Below are 19,777 nucleotides of genomic sequence, written 5' to 3' on the forward strand. Positions count from 1 at the left end.
TTTCTTTCCGAATAGATTGTGCTTCAAGTGTCGTATCGATCATTCTTCGTATAATATCTTCAGATTGCGGTTCATCTTGATCGGCAGTAGATCGTTGAAGACTGGCAAATTGAGCTTGCAAAGTTTCACGTGCTATTCGTTCCTCTTGAAGCTGCATCATAATTAGGTCCAGTTTTTGTTCCATCGTTCGTTCTGATAGATCACCTTCGGCCATAAAATCTTCCATATTTTGATCGGTCATCCTGCAAAATTTCAAACAACCTTACACACTCGAAATCTCGTTAGGGAGATGAGCGTAGCTCAAGGTCGAGTTTATAGGGCTTGCTTTTTTTTTAGTGGCTTTTTAGCAATATTTCTTCTTCACGGTTATGAAAGTTGATGTCAGCCTTCTTCCAAGCGGATACGTCTTCCGTATAATCTGTGTGTGATTCTCTGCTTGCTGAAATTTGTCTTTGTCACATCGCAAGTGTGAACATGGACGTGCAGGGAGGTTAAAAAACAGTTCGGGATAAGACGAGTGTGAATGCCCGCTATGGAAGAGATTGAAGCTTTGTAATTTTAAACCTTAGTATGCTTTAAAAAAACTTAAGCTTAATAAAAGCTTAGTAGCTTTTTTGTTTTTTGAAATCTAGGACATCGAGAGCTATTTGAGGCCATTGTCAGACTATAGTATGTCCTTCCGCCACGCTATTGTCAATTTTCAAAGCTTAAGTAAAGCTTAAGCTCTTATAAGCTCTTAAGGTTATCCTTAATGAGATTGAATTTTCTAATCTCTGAGATAAAAAATAACTTTCAAATAGACTTTTCCGGTGGTCCTTCCCTTCTTGACAGTGGTCCCTCATGATCCTAGTGTGGAGTAGGGGGTTCTTCACCACCAAGAACGCGCTGGTATTGACAAATTGTCGCGAGACTAACTGTAGAGCTCTTTCCTTCCACGAGCTTTGCCTTTACACAAGATGGTAAGTGATTGGAAGCCCTCAATCTCAGCTTTGCTCTGATACGACAAATGCGCAAATCAAATGGCGTATGCGTACGTAGCGAGCGCCAAATGATTCCCAAGAACAAAGAAATCTACTTTTGCTCAAAATCCAAGAGAATAGACTTACAGGACATGAAGCAAGAAGAGTAATTGGGTACAATCTCTTCCCATGCCTTATGTGAGCACTCCACAAAGCATATATTTAATATATTATTCATCTCCAAGCTAAAAAATAGCCCAAATTTACAATTAGCATGCTTAAGCTTTTGTGTTTGCTTTTGTCCAAATCAAGAATAAAGCGGTTGGGTGCCCCGTCGTCCCAAAAAGCATCCTTATTGGCGACACCATAGAATAGTCGGTATTAGTATCGTTATCAGCGTCACTATTTGCATCGGTATCAGCGTTGCTGATACTGACGCTAATAACGATGCTGATAACGACGCTCTACAATGCTAATAACGACGCAAATAACGATGTGTGCAGGTAAATTTGCGACATTAATAGCAACGATAACAAGGAAAAAACATTTTTGTGGCAGAACAGCTATGGCATTGTGTGCTTTATTTGGGCCATACAAAATAGTTTCTGCACTATGTACAATGCTCATGTAAACAAAAACAAAGTGTACTTAAATCATAACATTGATACGTACAAAAATAAATACATGATTGCATAATAAAAGCGACTCGTTCAATCATGACAAGATATCACTACTACATAGAAAATGTCTACATAGATCAAGCGACCAAAAAAGAAGGGTGCGTGAGCTCCAGGGATCCAAGGGCGAGCTACATATCCTCGCCATCCGAAAGCTCGTCCGATTGCAAAAAGGAGCATCGAACGGACTTTGCATAAAAAGAAACAACTACACATCAGTCCACCATAAAATAATGCATTCTAATTAAACATGGTAACTACAGACAAGAAAGATAAGTGACTTACAGGGCCGCCGTGTCTATACAATCGATCGATCAATGCAGTGAGATCGTGCCTCTCTGCATATCGAGTCTCAAGGCCAATCGGATCGCGATTTGTAATGGAGTGCTGCAAAGAAGACAAAATACTAACTGTTAGAAACATGATTGTCAGTACAAAGGATATTGCAAAAACAAAAGTAAGAAAAACAAAAGAAAAAATTACAAAGTCCTCCAGATATGTTCTATGGCCGCCACTCCCAAGATGATGGACCACTCCGGCCTCTAGTCGTGTCCTTGCCGCCTCGCGTTGCTGACTCCAACGTCTTGGAGAATCTGTAGCCTCCTCCCTCAGTCGACACTAGTTGTCCGCGTCTAGTCACTCAGGCTTTGCAGCCCCACTCTTGAGTGCCTTGCGTGCGTCTAATAATCTGTGTGGCATATATGCACGCATGCACTTCATCATCTAGCCCGTAGAAAATCTATCTGCTGTGGCTGGAACTGGAAACTCCTCATGCAAGGATGCTACTATATAATCCTTGCTCCCCTCCGATATGTTTTTCCAATGATCTAAGATGTTGTGCCGAAAAACTTGTTGGCACAACTCTCTCATGCGAGCCATCACCCTCCTCCCCTCATCATTCATGATGATGGCTCCTGACCTATCATCGACAAGATAGGCATATCCCTCTGGGGTATGCCTAAGATGGATCCTCTCCCACCTGCGTCCACGCTCCTGGGCATATCCAGGAGACCCCTGTACATCGAGTGTACTGACCGCGGTAGTATTTATCGGGGAAGCACCCATAGGGGTGCCACCTGCAGACGGCTTAGCAAAAGTCGGAGTAACTGGAGTAGATGTTCCCACAAGTGTGACAAATCCTAGAGGTGACACAAATCCTAGAGTTGACAAATCCTAGAGGTGACAACTCTAGCAGAACAAAGAGGTGACAAAAATCCTAGAGTTACACCTGTATCCCGTGCCGACCGCGGACTCACTGCCTCCGTATCTCTACAGCATCTCCCTAGCCTTGAAGTACTCCCTCCCTCTGTCCTAATTCTAGAGTGTTGACCTCGTCTGCTCAAAGCTGAAGCATTTGATCACATGAAAGTAGATCTAATAGAGCGGCCTGGCGATGTCCAAGACAGCTCTTGGTCCGCCATGTCTCTGAATCTCGCCATCTGATCGGGAGACATGTGTGTGAAGATATCTTGCAACTCGTCATCACTCATTCCTGGATTCATCCTAAAAAGGTCACCTGTACAGACAAAAAATTATGTTAGCATAATCAATTTAAATCATACAAAGCACACTAATATAAATCCTAAAAAAATGATCTCACTTAAAATGCATATCTTATATACCCTTATAAGCGATTAGTCAACGAATTGAGTAAGTGGATGCTCCAAGTATGAAGTATCTTATGGTCCCATGTCAATCTCCTGACACAACTTCACATACACTGGAAGGTCGATAGATATGTCACCACAAAAGGATGAGTCCACCTCGTTCTCAAAGAATTCTTGTACTCCTGTATTTCCATCATTGTGAGCCAATGCTGGCTCCTCTACATGCTCCAAGCTTTCGGTGGTCTCCACCCCTTGCAATATCGACCCCTCTATTTGCATATTGTCCTCATCTATGCTCGGAACATCGCTTTGATCATATACTCTCACGCTTCAGGGAGCTGAAGGTATAACATACCACCATCCAAGTTGTCAGGGGTTTGGATAGAAGATTACCTGTTCACAAACACGTACGTCAAGAGAGATTAAACTATTATGACATGTACCATGTCGTAATACAATTAACAAACAAATGAGTTCATGCACATGTTCACAATGGGCCGGCAACACAAAGGTGTCACTCAAATGCGTCCATTTTTTTTCGGAATCTATTTCGAGAAATCTAGATGGACCTCATCGAATTGTTGCTCCAGCTCCTTCAAGTACCACTTTGAACCACTACACATTGAATAGTATCATGGAGAAGCTACGGTAATCCACCGTAACAATACTTTGCAAGTTTCCAAAATACTCCATCTCATCTATAACCGTGTTTGGATCCATTTCTCGTCGTCGGCTCTCCTGCTCAAATCTTGCCATGATACCACAGTCCATTGTGGAGCGCATTTTGTCAATACGCTCCACGCGAAAATGCCGTTTGCACAACCGCGCTGCATAGAGGCATGGTGCAACATACAAAAGCGATTCACCTTCTCCTCCATTGCAACATCCATTCTTTTTTCTACCCCATTTCCAACCACTATATTTTCGGTCAGTCTATCATTGTCCTTCAGCGACCATAGCATTTTGTTATCTGGATCTACCGTTGGTAGCCATTGTGAAATATACACTAGCGCCTCAGACACCAACCAACCTTCAGCCATGCTACCTTTTGGCCAAGCTCGTTGTCACACAAAGCCTTTTAGGGTTTTCATGAAGCACTCCAAGAAGAACATCCATCGCGTATGGACAGGTCCAGCAATCTCCACTTCATCTACAAGATGCACAAGAAGGTGGATTTGTATCGTGAGCATGCTGGTAGGCAGGTATTTCTCAAAAAGATAGACCGTCTCCATTGCTCCACACCTTGCAGATTCAATAGAGGACGTCTTAATCTCCTTCTGTGAGATCCATTGCACCAAAGTCGACAACCTGTAAATGGCCCCGCGTATTTCTAAAGTAAGGTATCCTATGATTGCGATCGGTAGTATAAACTGCCACAAATGAGAAAGCACTATGAACAATGGCTACACTCCAAATAGCAAAATACGCACACCAATTACAATCCATTCATAGTATAAACTTGACATATCTTATGCCAGTCATGGGATTTTAGCCCTGATAATTGGTCGTCTTTAAAAAATGGAGACCTGAGAGAATGCATCATACCCGTCGGAATGCAGATAGACTTGACTACTTGCTTCACAATGCGCTCTTCTTTAGTGGACAAAACCCAAGGAGTGCGAGGTAGTTGCACGCGACCATCAGCACTCGACTACAGCCAAAGCACCTCCATCTTGCCTATCTCCTTCAAATCCATTCATGCTCCTATAGTGTCTCTCTTTCCTGTGATGTGGTCCCATAGCAAGCTGCCCATATTCTTGAAAATATGCATGGGATCCAACAAGTGGTTGATCTGTAAGTGGGTCCAATATGGTAACTCATAGAAAACTGAGAATCGTCGCATTCCATTTGGGTGTGACTCCATGTGGATCATTTTAGCTCGTACCAGCTTGCGACATTCATAGGTGTTGGAGGTCGTCTAAGAAAACCTTCCCTGAGTTCATGACCCTTTGGCAAGAAAGCGGCGTGTCCTTGATATACCATCTTCTTCATGGTTCATGACCTTCGGGAGTCTAAGTGTGGGCCGCACAATGGACATGCATGATAACCTGAGGTAACCAGACCTGTTCCAACACCTCTATCCAGTGAATACAAACTTGAACGAGACAAAATATAGATATTACCAATGAGAACGGAAGCCTATTTACCTGAGTACTCTGTGAATCCCGAAAAGTCATGCATCGTCTACATGAGAATGGCTCGAATATTGGCGGACCGTTGACCATCGTACTTGCTTATATCTTGCACAGTGACCCTCTTCTCGCACAAAATCTTAAGCTCATCGACTAATGGACAAAGATACACGTCCATATTTTTTACTTTGTAGTGGCCGAGGATGAGTAAGCTAAGGATGAGATGTCCTTTCTTCGTAGAAAGCCATGGAGGGATATTGTAGTTGACAAGGACTATAGGCCACACACTATAAAAGTTGAGCGCAGACCGAATGGGTTCACGCCATCCATTGCAAGACCGAGCCGAAGATTCCTTGGCTCTCGGGCAAAGCTTGGGAATGTAGAGTCAATGTGGCTCCATGCGCGTGAATCCACTGATATTCGTTGAACACCATCTGTGGACCTATTCTGCGCATGCTACGTTGTCAAGCTCGCCATGCCGGACGTAGAAACATGTGGTTGATGCGGGTGATAAGTGAAAAGTGTCTAAGAACTTTTTGAGGGATGGTTTGCCCTTGCAAGTCCTGTCGATACCTGTGAGCACCACACTTTGGACATGTCTCCATAGTCTCATATTCTCCTCGAAACAGTATGAAATCGTTGATACATACATGGATGCTGTTGTAGTTCATTCCAAGCTTTCGTAAAACATGTCGTGTATCATCACAAGACTCAGGCATGGTATTTGCAGGTGGTAATATATGATATTCCAATAACTTGAAAAAAATCATAAAATACCTTGAAAAATCACAAATATTTTCAATGATAGTGCCGAAAAGAAATCAACGAAGCGTACGTACAAGGTATCTGAACAACTCGGTCACACTCGCATCACTCCACCCGTATTTTGCTTGCACACTTAGAAATGCAAGCACTGTCTTCAAGCGAGATACTCGGCACCCATCATATAATGGTATGGATGCTTCCTCTCTGAACGGATGAGAAGTCTTAACATCCATGGGAATCAATGCATCGATCATTGCCTCCCTATCAGGCTCCAAGATTGTAGGTAGGTCTGGAAGGCTGCCTATTTCCTCTGGTATTGATAGTATAGATTGGGTAGTACCTTCCAAGTGGTGGATTGGCTCAGGCCTCCATCCATCACACGCCCACAAACTCTTCTAATTGGCCGCAAAGGCTGCACTCCTTCTTGGAACGAGATGTCACCTCCCTAGATATAAAATTTTGCAGCCACACCCAATCTTCTTGTATATGGTATTCAATTAGCTTGGGAGTACAATGCATGATTGATATTAACTTTTCTTACTATTTGCTAAAAATCCAAGATCGCTTGATCAATGATCTCAGATTGAAACTTGCCGAAGCGTCGTACGTGTTTTATAGACAATTGATGTTTTCGTCTAATTGCCAGCTTGTATTGAGAGCAAGGACATGGGACACGCTGATTAAGATATGCCTCGCGATCTTGAACAACAAGACCTTCATCGTTTTTCATTTTGTCTATGTTACGACAAACAATTTGTTTTTGTTATCATTCTTTTTTTCTTTCTTAAATTGTTTGAGAATGAATTTCTTCTCTTGTAACTTACCAAAAATTAACGTATGTAAAGTCTCCACCCACCCACCCATAGATTAACATATATATGTCGGAGTGTTTTCCGTCTTGTGGTGTTGCACTGGACCTCGCCACCACTCTCTCTTTGTTTTTTATCCATTCATAATCTCCTCTCCTTCCATCTCTCTCTCTATTTCTCTTTCTTTATGATGTTGTGTGTTTGTTCCCTCTCTCTCGTTCCTTTTTCTTTTTTCTTTCCTCCCCCTCTCTCATTTTATTTAACAATCACAGCTACAACTACGATGAAGACCACGACCACGAATACGACTACGACTACGACCACGACCACGACCACGACCACGACGACCATGACCACGACTATGACTATGATTACGACTACGACTACGACCACGACTATGACTACAACCACGACCACGACCATGACCATGACCACGACCACGACCACGACCACGACCACGACCATGACCATGACCACGACTATGACGACTACGACCACGACCATGATCACGACCACGACCACAGTTACAACTATAATGAAGACCACGGCCACGAATATAACTACGACTACGACCAGGACCACGACCACGACCACGACCACGACGACCATGACCACGACTATGACTATGACTACGACTATGACCACGACCACGACCACGACTACGACTATGACTATGACTACGACTATGACCACGACCACGACCACAACCATGACTATGACTACGACTATGACTACAACTACGACTACCATAACCATGACGACCACCACCATGACCACGACCACGACCACGACTACGACTACGACTACGACCACCACATCTACCACTACCACTACCACTACCATGACTATGACCACTATAATAAATAAGAAAAGAAGAAGAAGAAAAAAAAAACAACAACAACAACTACTACTACTACTATAACAATAAACAATAAAAGAAGAAAAAACTATTACTGCTACAAAAAAAAATAAAAACTAAACAACAATAAACAAGAAAAGAAAAAAAACTACTACTACAACTACTACAACAAACAACACTAATTAATTTCCTTTTCTCTCTTCCTCTCCCTCTCTCATTTCCTCTCCCTCTCTCACCCTCACCCTCTCTTTCTGTCTTTCCCTATTAGGTTTAATGTTTTTTCTCTCTTTTTCTCTCTCCTCTCTCCTTTTTTCTCTCTCCTCTCCCTCTCTCATTTTCTTTTCTCTCTTTCTCTCCCTCTCTCATTTCCTCTCCCTCCCTCACGCTCTCCCTCTCTTTCTCTCTTTCCCTATTATGTTTAGTGTTTTTTCTCTCTCCTCCCCCTCTCTCATTTCATTTTCTCTCTTCCTCTTCCTCTCTCATTTTCTCTCCCTGTCTCACCCTCTCCCTCTCTTTCTCTCTTTCCGTATTATGTTTAACATCTTTTGTCTCTTTTTCTCTCTCCTCTCCTTCTCTCCTTTTTTCTCTCTCCTCTCCCTCTCTCATTTCCTTTTTCTCTCTTCCTCTCCCTCACCCTCTCCCTCTCTTTCTCTCTTCCCCTATTATGTTTAATGTTTTTTCTCTCTTTTTCTCTCTCCTCTCCCTCTCTCATTTCTTTTTCTCTCTTCCTCTCCCTCTCTCATTTCTTTTGCTACCTTCCTCTCCCTCTCTTATTTCTTCTCCCTCCCTCACCATCTCCCTCTCTTTCTCTCTTTCCCTGTTATGTTTAATGTTTTTTCTCTCTTTTCCTCTCCCTCCCCCTCTCTTTCTCTCTCCCTCCCTCTCCCTCTCCCTCTCTTTCTCTCTTTCAATGTTTCCCTCCCCCTCTCTTTCTCTCTTCCTCCCTCTCCCTCTCCCTCTCTTTCTCTCTTTCAATGTTTCCCTCTCCCTCTCCCTCTCCCTATCTCATTTTCCTATTATGTTTAATATCCCTCTCCCTCTCCCTCTCTCTCCCTCTCCCTCTCCCTCTCCCTCTCTCATTTCCCTATTATGTTTAATGTCTCCATCTCCCTCTCCCTCTCTCATTTCTTCTCCCTCCCTCCCTCCCCCTCTCTTTCTCTCTCCCTCCCCCTTCCTTTCATTCTCCTTCCATCTTCCTCTCCCTCTTCCTCTCTCATTTCCTCTCTCTCCCTCTCCAATTTTCTCCCTCTCTCATTTCATCTCCCTCCCTTTCCCTCTCCCTCTTTCCCTCTGAGCAAGATGCTCGCTCTCCCTATCGCTCTCCCTTTCACTCTCTCTTTTGTGAATGTGCAAAAAATGAGGCGATCGGGTTTCGGCGCGTGTTTTTTTCCTCTAGGTACCGTCGCTATTTGTATCGCATTTGCAACGCTAATAGGACGCTGCTATTTCTCGTCGCTAATGGGCATCGCTATACTCTCATATCCTTGTAGTGATACAATGACCAATAATGAATATTTAAATTGTGCACCTATACGCATACAAAATAATAAATATATATCAAGCACTTTAATAAATAAGCACTCCAAAATAAATATTGATGCCACACCTAAGAGGCATGCCCATAAAAAATGATAAGTTTTTCTAAATAACTTGAATACACGCTATCGCCCAATGGTTCCCAGTGTCACCGCCACCTGCTCTATACATCAACTGAAGCATTTACAATTGTTAGAAAATAATAAAATTAAACCGACAAAAGTGAACACCTAGTAGTCTTCAGCTACAAAATAAATAAATAGGTTGGAATTTTGTCATAACCTTAATTTAATACGAGTGTGCACTCTGAACTCATAAACTTCCATTAATTTAAATATGTATTTTGCACAATCACCCGCTATGGAATCACCCACTTGCACATTAAATTAACGTGACGCCCAAAAAGGATAGGCATCCCCATTGAATTTTCGCACAATGAATCCACCTTGTGTACGAGCCCTGGCAAATAAATATAATTTTACGAAATCCATTGCAAAACCTCACGAAATCCACCGTGGAATATGCCTCCTAGCATCAACATCTCAACATGATGACTCTCAACATCACTCAATACTTTACCAAATCCCAAAGAAACACCATGATCCTCCTTGTAAACCAAAGAGTCTTGCTCACATCCCTAAAGTTTTGAATACAATATGTGCAAGGCAATAAAATCACACATAAAAAAGGGTCCAAGAATATAAGACTTGATAATAAGCACCTCATGGAGTCCCTCATCAAGTAACTCCTAGCATGCCCTCAAGTGTTTGAAGAGGCCCACCATCACAATCCACTTCGACAAACATAAATTGTTGCCCACATTCATCCATAGATGTAGTCTTCAACATAGTAGCAATTCCAATGATGTCGACTTATACTCAAATGATATTCTATTATCACACAGCAGTTTCATTTGTTTTCAAATGCTCAAATGCTTGAAACATGCAAATTTTAGCGGATGAAACTTCTTCAAGGATGATGTGATCAATCGGTCTATCGATTTTCACCTTAAGCAAGCCTTACATCCAATGTAGTCTTCTCAAAAACGTAGCTACACTGAACACTTTGAAAATCTACTCCATGATCAGATTGTATTTTTAAGATTTATCCAATTCGCCCTCAAATTAGAGCTCAGCCTCATACTTACTCCTCAAGCTTTATTTTTTTCATTAAGTATATCTTATCAACCCCAACTTTCTATTGACCTCCAAATTGCCGAATAGCCACCTTCTGCGCGATCATGAATACCATCGTTAATATTTAAAAATTAAAAAATATTGAGCTTAAGTGATCGAGCTATGAAACAAGGTCCTTGCAAATGCTACCACCCTTGTTGGACTCTTCTAATCATTCATCTTTGAGAATTAGAAAATATTGAGATTAAGCCATCCAGCTATCAAAAAAGGTCTTTGCAAACATTGCCACCCTTGCCAAACTCTTCTAAACCAGCACTTCCATGTTGACGACCACCATAGTACTTAACCTTGATGATTTTCCTTGATAATGAACCTTCAATACTTCCCAAAATTTGACGTTATGTCCTTCAAAACAATGGTAGCATTTATTGATATCTCCTCCAATAGCAAAAGCCAGCTCTGTTTAGTTATATCGATCGTTCTTGCACATCCTTTGGTAGCCCTCCTTGCGATTTTTCCTTTGACCAAATATTCAATCAGCCCCTCAAAAATTGACAACCTTTTAGCTTTCAAACATTTTTAAAAGCTTAAAAACCTCAATGAGTTTCTCTTATTATTTTTCAGCTTTTTCTATATATTGCTTTCTATAGTTCTTAAGGTTTGAGTATACATCCATCTTGGTCACCTTCAACATATCCAAGTATGTCCTTATCTTGAAAATAATAAGGACCAAGTAATACCACCAAATTATAGAATCAATGTCAAAAGTGCTAAAATTCTTCAATCAAGCTGAAAAAATCCTTCACCTCCAAAAAGTTGAAAAAAATGAGTTCCTTGTGTGTCTGACTTACAAGCTAAATGGTGCTTGCATCATCTCATTGAGATAATATTTCAAACTTATTTGAGGTAGATCCAGTTTTCACAAAAATGCCCAAAAATGTACTTAAGACCTCTAAAATATAAACCATAACTCTAATTATAAAGAAATTTATCAAAATATGAAATCTCAATCAATGCAAGGTAAAAAGAAAATAAAATTGATTTGTCATGTTTTCTATAGCAAACCAGTAATTATACTTAAAAAAATTTCTATAATTAACAATGTTAACTAGCATACTTGATGGATGCTCGATGGAGATATCGATGTTCAATGTTTTCTACTTTGGTTGCCTCTACACATGAGAAGCTTACTTCTACTTGTATATGACTTACTAGATAATTTATATCTAGGTTTAAAAGACCCCACACTTGTCTCTTTATTAATATTTTTCTATCTCCCTTGATTTCTTCTCTATTTAATCTTTTTTTGCCCTAATCTCCTTATCTCTCTCTCTTTCTCTTCTAAAGAGAAAAATAAGCCAAGAAAGTGATCAAACTATAAGCTTTCATCTCTTTCTCTCTTTTTCTAAAGCAACCAAACCATAATATTATATGTCTTTCTCTTTCTATCTCTTGCTTACGTACAAATTTCATGATTAAGGAACTAAAATTGACAATAACAAAGTACATTGTTATTTTATTTATTTCTCTTGAGTTCACATACACATTTAAACTCTCTCACACTGCTAGTTTGTAAAGGTCTCAAATCTATCACAACAAAGCTTAAAATCTGGGTTTTTCATGTATATATATGCAAAAACAACAAACTTCATCTTGAATCCATGGCTTTTCTCAATGATATTGTGGAGAAGAGAAAGTGCTTAGAAATGAAGCAAATAAAGAAACCCAAAAATTGAGAATTATGGAGGGGATGAGCTCTTACCATTGTGTTTTTGGTCACCTTCGCTCTAGCTCGCTCTTGGTACATGTATCCTTGTAAATTATACAGAGATGGTATCCTCAATTGGAATATGTGTCAGAATATTCAACCATGTATTATTGATGCATATACCGAGACAATTATTACAGTAATTTTAACATGGGAAATACTGACTGTATCGAGCGTAGTCTTTTTTTTTGCAATTTCGTCAGAAACTCTTGTCGGTATACTTGCGATTTGATGTAGTCCAATAGTTTGCTAGAGTCTCCCAATCCTCTTCTCAATGTTTGGAGAGTCGTGATGTGCTTGCATTTCATTAATTGTAGAGATAAAAGATGTTGTCATAACCCACTCCTCGATTTGTTGGATTCTTATTATTCTTAAGGTTGGATCTCATTAACTAGAGCCTTTTGAGGAGATTGTCATTGTGGTCCTTTAAATTAAGCTAGATGGATTTCCAATCTCCCTCCACTCTCTCTCTCTCTGTGACATATCGAACTTCCAACAGCGCGTGAACCCTCTTTATAGTCGTAAGGATAATTTCTTTATAAAGGCAATTTTTTCTAAATTATTCCCCTCTCCTCCAACCGACTGTCGAGCTGGAGGAAGAGGGGAATAGCATGTGTAGGCAAGCTCCTTGCTGGAGCTTGCCTAGACTATGGATCATGCGCCTCGACGCGTGGGGGAGGGAGGATCTTATCCCCTCCCCTATTTAAACCAATGAGGTGCAAGCAGAAGGAGGAACGGAGCGCTGTCGTGAATGCCTAAAGGGGGGGACGCCGTCAACTTTCAGAGAGGGAGAGAGTGAGGTCTCTGTGGGGGAGAGGGAGATTGAAGACGCCTTCATGCTAGTGCTACCGAGAGCAACTACTCACGCCGCCCAGTCCCAGCAACTACCGTTCCACCTGCTAGTCGTCACGTCGCCACCGCCATCACATAGATAAGCCCCCCCTCCCCCCCCACGTGATCTCTAGAAGCTTCTAAAGCTTCTAAGGGGGGGCCCTATAACCCCCCTTTTCCCCCCTTAAGAAAGCCTTACCTTAAAAGGGCCTTCACACGACCCTTAAGCCCTGTGCCCCCCCCCCTTTATTAATTCTTTCTTAGTCCCTTGTTTATACCTTTGTTTTCCCCCACACAAAAAGAAAAAAAAGCCCTTTCATGTGGCCCGTAAGCTTTTTTTTCCCCATACAAAAAGTCATTTTTGAAGCCTTCATACCCTTTGTCCCCCACACGAAAATCCACTCTTAAGGATCTTCTACACCCATTTTTCGCCTTTCCGAGGTTCTTTTGGAAACCCTAGCCTACGAGGGTTGGTATTCCCTCCCCCCCCTTGGGATTGAAGAAAAAGTCTTCTTTCTGTGGCCTTAAAGAAGCCTTACCTTCGAAAGACCGTTTAAAACCCTCGCGAAGTTTAAGCGCCCCCTTTTTCTCGTGAAATCCCTACTTCAAGGAGGAAGCCTTCTAAAACCGCTTCCGACGGACGGTGCAAGTTATCACAAAGGAAGCTATGGTGGAATTTCAAAAAGGAGTTGCAAAGCTGCATCCACGACGGAAAGGCTGCATTCGCAATGCCTCCTAAGAAAGCCCAAGGTGCAACCGCAGGAGGATCGTCTCCTAGCATCCACGTGGACATCTCACCCCAAGTCCAGGTTTTTCTGCCTAATTTTTATTTTACGTCGTTATAATTCAATTGGGCGTAGATGATTTTTGAAAATAGGATGCATTTTCATCTTAAACGCTTTAGAAAAAAATTAACTCACGACGGAGGAATTCAGTCATTAGTATTTCTAATAAAATGAACAAAATAAAGTGGGCAGAAAAGATTGATATGCATTTCTAGCAAGTAGTTTGATGCATTGCAATAAACTGAACTTAGATTAATATCCACATTTACAAAACGGAATTAAGATAACGCACTCCGTTTAAGCATGGAAATATAACGCACTCCGTTTAAGATCCAATCTCGAGGCCCGCATACTAGTCTACGGGCGGAAACTTGGATTAGTAACCCCTGTGGATTGCTGGATAGCCTTCGGGTGGATTATGGATAAGCCTACAGGCTGGAGTTTATGTATTTCCAAGATAAATATGATAACTTGTTAACAAGGAACTTGTTTGGGATTGCTTTTCTATAGCAAGTGATATGATTACGTAAAGGAACCAGTGCCTAACGGGCTAATTAAGGAAGCTGATTGATACATGTCCAACTAAATGTGTTAGGTAATTAAATAAACTAAAACAACCCGAGGAAAGTGCGGTGGATGTGGCCATAGGTCCATCCTACGGATGGGTGGTCCCGGTTGGCCGGAAACTTTTCTTAAATCACGATGGACAGTAGGAAGATCATCAAAGAACACGAACAACAAAAGTGTCGACCTAGAGTTATGATTGATCCCGATTTACGCTATTTTAGGGGAATGGAATGGGACTATGCCTTATGGCAGAGAGGTTGAGCTTCACATCTCTCTCGTTTCCCATCCTCCTTGAACCAAGTGCAGCGTGAATCCACTTCGGACCTGGCGTTTTTGCGTAAAGTAGTTCGCTTGGATTCAACGTTAGTTGTCGTTAGGAAATGACCAATAGGAAAACCCTAATTCAGGTCGGTCCTAAGTGGGAATGGCCGGAATACTTCCGCTACGTGGTAGACGCGGAGAGTCCTAGATCGCAAACCCCATAACATTCCATGGGAGTGTCGAGCAGAGCCTTCTAGATATACTTTCCAATGGACTGCTAAGACGTGTCCTGAAGATAACAGGTGGGCACGTTACACTCTCTACTCTCTCCGCTCTCTTTGTCTCCTCGGGAAAGTTACTATATGTATATCCTCTACATCACGTGCATTTAAGGCCTATTTATAAATGTCCTTATCTGTGAATTTTTCTTGAATAAAACATAATCCTTTTTTATTCAATCTGTAAATAATCCCTTTATATTACACCGTTTTGTGTGAAAAAAAAATATAAAAATAGTATTTTAAAAATGTTTTATTTTGAACCCACATGATGCACACATATATTCATGAGTAACTTACCTGAGTTTCTCTCTCACTCTTTTGACTTTTTTCTCTTTCCCCTCTCTACTCTCTACTCTAGGTTTCTACTCTCTCGTTCTCTCTTTCTCCAAATCACTTTATAATTGATTTACTAGTTTTATAACTAATTAATTTTATAAATTTTATTTCATAATTAATCACTATTTTAAACCAAATTATAAATCAATTTTTAAAATATTGAGGTATCAATTTTCAAGCACATGCTTGTACCTAGCACATGTTGAATGAAGATTGACCATATTGGCTAATTGCAACACAATCACCCTTATTCCAATGATATTACTAAATTATATGCCCTGCACATGCACCCCTCCACCCACCCACACATCCACCGAGCCCATAAGGACACACAAAAAAGAGAATTATCTACAATATACAATGCACTTAGGTGAGTCAATCTATCTTAAATGACACAAAGAAGAGGAAAACTAAAACAAAAAATGCAATAGGGTTTATGGACTTACCTTTAAGCTAGATTGTATCATCAAAATGAAGAAAGGAAACCCATGGTTGTAAGTACTTTCTACTAGTGTTGGAATATGTTTTGTCATTTTGGTTAGGCAATATTTTAAATGGGATTAGTATAAGCACTTGTATTTACATGTGGAAATATTGGCGATTATAATGTGCACACATTTTTCAAAGCTCATATTGGTGCTTATAGCCACATCCTTTTTTTTTTTGGAAATGCTTGAGAAACTAGTGTTAAAATTCTCCTCATCTCTTATAGTGTTCATTGTCACTAAAAACATTGAATGATATGCAAAACTTGGTCTCATAAGTGATACTTGTAGTTACACTCTTGTTCATTGCTTAAATGATGTTGCAATTTTGAATTTTAAATTCATAACAAAATCTACATCAAACATTATGCGAACAACTCCCACACATTTTTTCCCAAATTTCAGATGTTGTAATGTGCTCTACAACCTTGTGGTGGACAACTAGATTATTATTGCTAAGAGTTCGTATCTTAAATACTTTTGTTTAATTGTTTCTAGACAATGGGAACACTTTTTTAAATAGCTTTGTCCTAGTGTGCATATGAAAGATATCGGGTGTTTATGTGAGAGCATTGCAAGACTAGGAAGTAGCACCCTAACAACTACTTTCCATGTTTGGTTGAGTAATGGATGGAGTTTTCACTAATCATTAGCGATGAAGACTTGCATATGTTTGTGGCCTTTTAAACAAGAGTGCAAGATAGTTGTGTCAAATATTTAGCTAGAATATTTAAATACGTATTCTAAGCCCCTTGACTAGGATAGAGGCAAACATATGACTTGACTAACTATGATATTCATGACTCTTTCTTATCGCCCTAAGAAGTTCTGCCCTGCCTGGTTCTTCACCCGTTTAGATTGTATTTACTCGAGTATAGAAGACCATCTTTTAGTAACATTGTCGGATGGGATTGAGCCAATATGGAAGGTGGTGTCAATGACTCTTCTCTATTCACCTCAGAGATTGTCTGGTGTTCTCAAATTTCCACCTGACTACGCTATATTTATTCGTTGAAAGAAGCTCATCTTTTAGTAAGATTGGCTGATGGGATCGGGCCAATATGCAAAGTGCCAATATGGAACGTGCATGGAAGGAGAGTGGCATGCTTATCCAGAGGGAACATCGCCCTCGAGGATACTGGGAGACGCGGCGGCAGCGCCGAGTGGAAACGAGAATATCACGCGCGGTCACGTCGAGGCCAGGGCAGGGGCCGCTCGCCTATAAGTATGGTAGAGGCTTCAGGCATTTTGCCAGCTTACCGGCTAGTGCGAGGCCTCCCGTACAATAGCTCCTGTTTGCTTGTGTGTAGTTTGGTGGTGATAATCAATATGGCGGCTCGTGTGTTTTTGTTGGGAGCACTGTTGGTGCTGTTGGTGATAGTGAGTGAAGTGTCGGCGACGTCCCGCGGTCGAGAGGAGGAGCGACGTCGGGAGGAAGAGAGGGAGAGGGAGGAGAGGAGAGGAGAAGGGTCGAGGGAGGAGTGGCACGCGAGGCTGCGGGCGTGCGACAATTTCTTCAGGCAGCAACGGCGAGAGGTGGAGGAAAGAGAGTCGTCGCCGTATTACAATTCCTATTTGTCATGGAGGTCGGTTGAGGGGAGGGGGGTGACGACGCAGCAGCTGTCCCGGGCGTGCTGCGAGGCCGTGGAGCGCATCCCCTCGCAGGACCGCTGCTACGCCCTCCAGCAGGCTTACGGAGGCGGCGAGCGCCGCCGTCGTTATGAAGAGGAGGGCGTCTGGGCGCAGCGACGAGAAGAGGAGTCGGAGCAGCAGCAGAGAACCATGACCGCCCAGATGTCCTCTCGCCTCCTTCAGCAGTGCAACCTTCCCCCTCGCGAATGCCGTGCAAGGTCGTCCCGAGGTATGTTGTCTAAATGATGCATTGCCCGTCATTTTATTTTATATATCAGTCTATTATAATCTATATCTATTTTAGATGCATTGCCCGTCATTTTAATATATATGAAACCTAACATAATCTAAACCTATTTCGTCTGTGCCAAAAGTTCGTTTATAATTGTCTATTGTCTCTCTTATAATTGTCTGCGTTATTTGCGATGGTCGAATGTGGCATATGAACATAATGGATATGATCTAATTGACATGCGTTATTTGCAATGATCGAATGGCATATGAACATAATGGATATGATCTAATATATCAATTATTCTCTTGTCTCTGTTATTTATTTGCCATGATTGAATGGCATATGGAAGCAATGGATATGATCTAATATATAAATTATATTCTCTTAATATGATCTAATACATCACTTATGGATATGATTTAATATATAAATTATATTCTCTTAATTTGTGATGATTGAATGGCATATGAATGTAAGGGATATGATCTAATAATATATCAATTATTGTCTCTTAACTATAGTTAAGTTGATTTAAAATACCGCTTGTCAAAATCATGGTTAGATTCAAATCTACATCTTATGTAGTACTATTAGTTTTCTCTGCATATTCTATCCTTGTTGGGTACCTCAACCTACATTTGACAATAGTTTGCGCGTCCTTAGTGTATTTGTCTTCGAGTACTTAAATTGAAAGATTTGAAGTACTGGTTGTATAGATACTATGTGATCGAATGTAGAACTGGACCTAATATATATTGCTACTAGACCTACATTTGACAATAGTTTGCGCGTCCTTAAGTGTATTTGTCTTCCGAGTACTTAAATTGAAAGATTTGAAGTATTGGTTGTATAGATATTTTGTGATCGAATGTAGATCTGGACCTAATATATATTGCTACTAAACATGTCCGCTAGCTTGAATCGAACTGTGTAATTGTTCGAAATAATATTACTGTTATATTGTCAGCCAGCTTGAATTGAACTGTATGATCGAATGCAGTTTAACCTAATATATATTGAATGCAAGTCTAACCTAATATATATCTTGCTACTAAATATAATGCAAGTATAACCTAATATATATTGAATGCAAGTCGAATGTAATATATATATTGCTACCATGGTTGTATATATATTGTGTGATCGAGTGTAGATCTGGACCTAATATAATATTATTGTTATATTGTCAGCTAGTTTGTTATATATCTTTGCGATTGCTACACTCAAATATGTTGGATTACTGATTCTTAAGGCACTGCTTGTATTTGTTTGTAGAAGTGTTGATGGACGATTCTTATTGGAGGTAGAGAGAAAGTGGGCTACCTTTGTCGCAACATGCACAACTAGGATTGTTGCCGCTACTCAATGCTCTCCCATCGATCGGTGGATGTGCCATCCCAGACGAATAAACACCCCGTGTAGGGGGTACTTTGTCCGATAGAAAAAATGTATGGATCAAGAGGGGTTTGTGTGTATATAGGTTTCACCAAATAGGTGTAAATATACAAAGGTTTTTGCTAAAAGGTTTTTATCAACAGTTTCTTTAATCTGCAACTTCTATCTTTATAATATAAAGTTATATCAATCCTGTTTGTGTTTAGTAATATTGTCGAAATTTGTATGAGCGACCAACCATCGAATGTGTGCGAGATAGTTGCATATGCAACTAACCTGCATATGACTTACCATCAAATTTTCATGGGATGACTGATGTTGCATGCATGAAGATAACCACATGGTTGGCTCTCCTAACTATAGTTCAATGCATGAAAGTAACGAGGACGAGCTCTAATTGCAATGACCAACATTTTGTTACATCCAAGACTCATTACATTAAGCCAACTCGAGTTGCATGACCCTATGTGCTTTTTAAGGGTGTCTTGAAGGGTTGATATTGTAGGTGATTTGTGCAAATCTTTTAAGGTGCTATGACAGTCTAAAATCATTTGCACTTGGTCATTTTTGGATTGACAATGGTTGTGTCATTGTGTTTGCTGTATTATTCGAAGCCCATATGCATTTTGTGTGTGATTATGACCAACTCAACAAATTTTCATAATCGTGTTGTGAGTTAGAAATTTTCATAACTGCGTGGTTGAGGCTGTTGACTCAGAAA

At 40.7% G+C, this 19,777-nt stretch overlaps 1 protein-coding gene across 2 annotated transcripts; it reads left to right on the plus strand.

Annotated features, from left to right (window-relative positions):
- Positions 1-17,053: 17,053 nt before the first annotated feature.
- Positions 17,054-19,239, plus strand: LOC148036273 (uncharacterized). 2 transcript variants are annotated; one of them, XM_087679116.1, is made up of 2 exons: positions 17,054-17,655; positions 18,940-19,239. In XM_087679116.1, the coding sequence occupies exons 1-2, from the start codon at positions 17,124-17,126 to the stop codon at positions 18,966-18,968; spliced, it is 561 nt and encodes a 186-aa protein (XP_087535242.1). In that variant the 5' UTR covers positions 17,054-17,123; the 3' UTR covers positions 18,969-19,239. The 2 variants fall into 2 exon arrangements, with proteins under 2 accessions (XP_087535242.1, XP_087535241.1); XM_087679115.1 differs by having other exon boundaries at positions 18,937-19,233.
- Positions 19,240-19,777: the final 538 nt, after the last annotated feature.

Source organism: Lygodium microphyllum, chromosome 5 (assembly GCF_053477565.2).
Source record: "Lygodium microphyllum isolate KBCC chromosome 5, Lygodium_microphyllum_v1.1.10, whole genome shotgun sequence".
NCBI lineage: Eukaryota > Viridiplantae > Streptophyta > Polypodiopsida > Schizaeales > Lygodiaceae > Lygodium > Lygodium microphyllum.

Bases quoted from the DNA above. Each gene is read 5' to 3' on its own strand.
- LOC148036273 (XM_087679115.1), top strand. From the start codon at position 17,124: ATGGCGGCTCGTGTGTTTTTGTTGGGAGCACTGTTGGTGCTGTTGGTG. The intron at 17,656-18,936 runs GTATGTTGTCTA...ATTTGTTTGTAG, and splicing joins CCGTGCAAGGTCGTCCCGAG to AAGTGTTGATGGACGATTCT.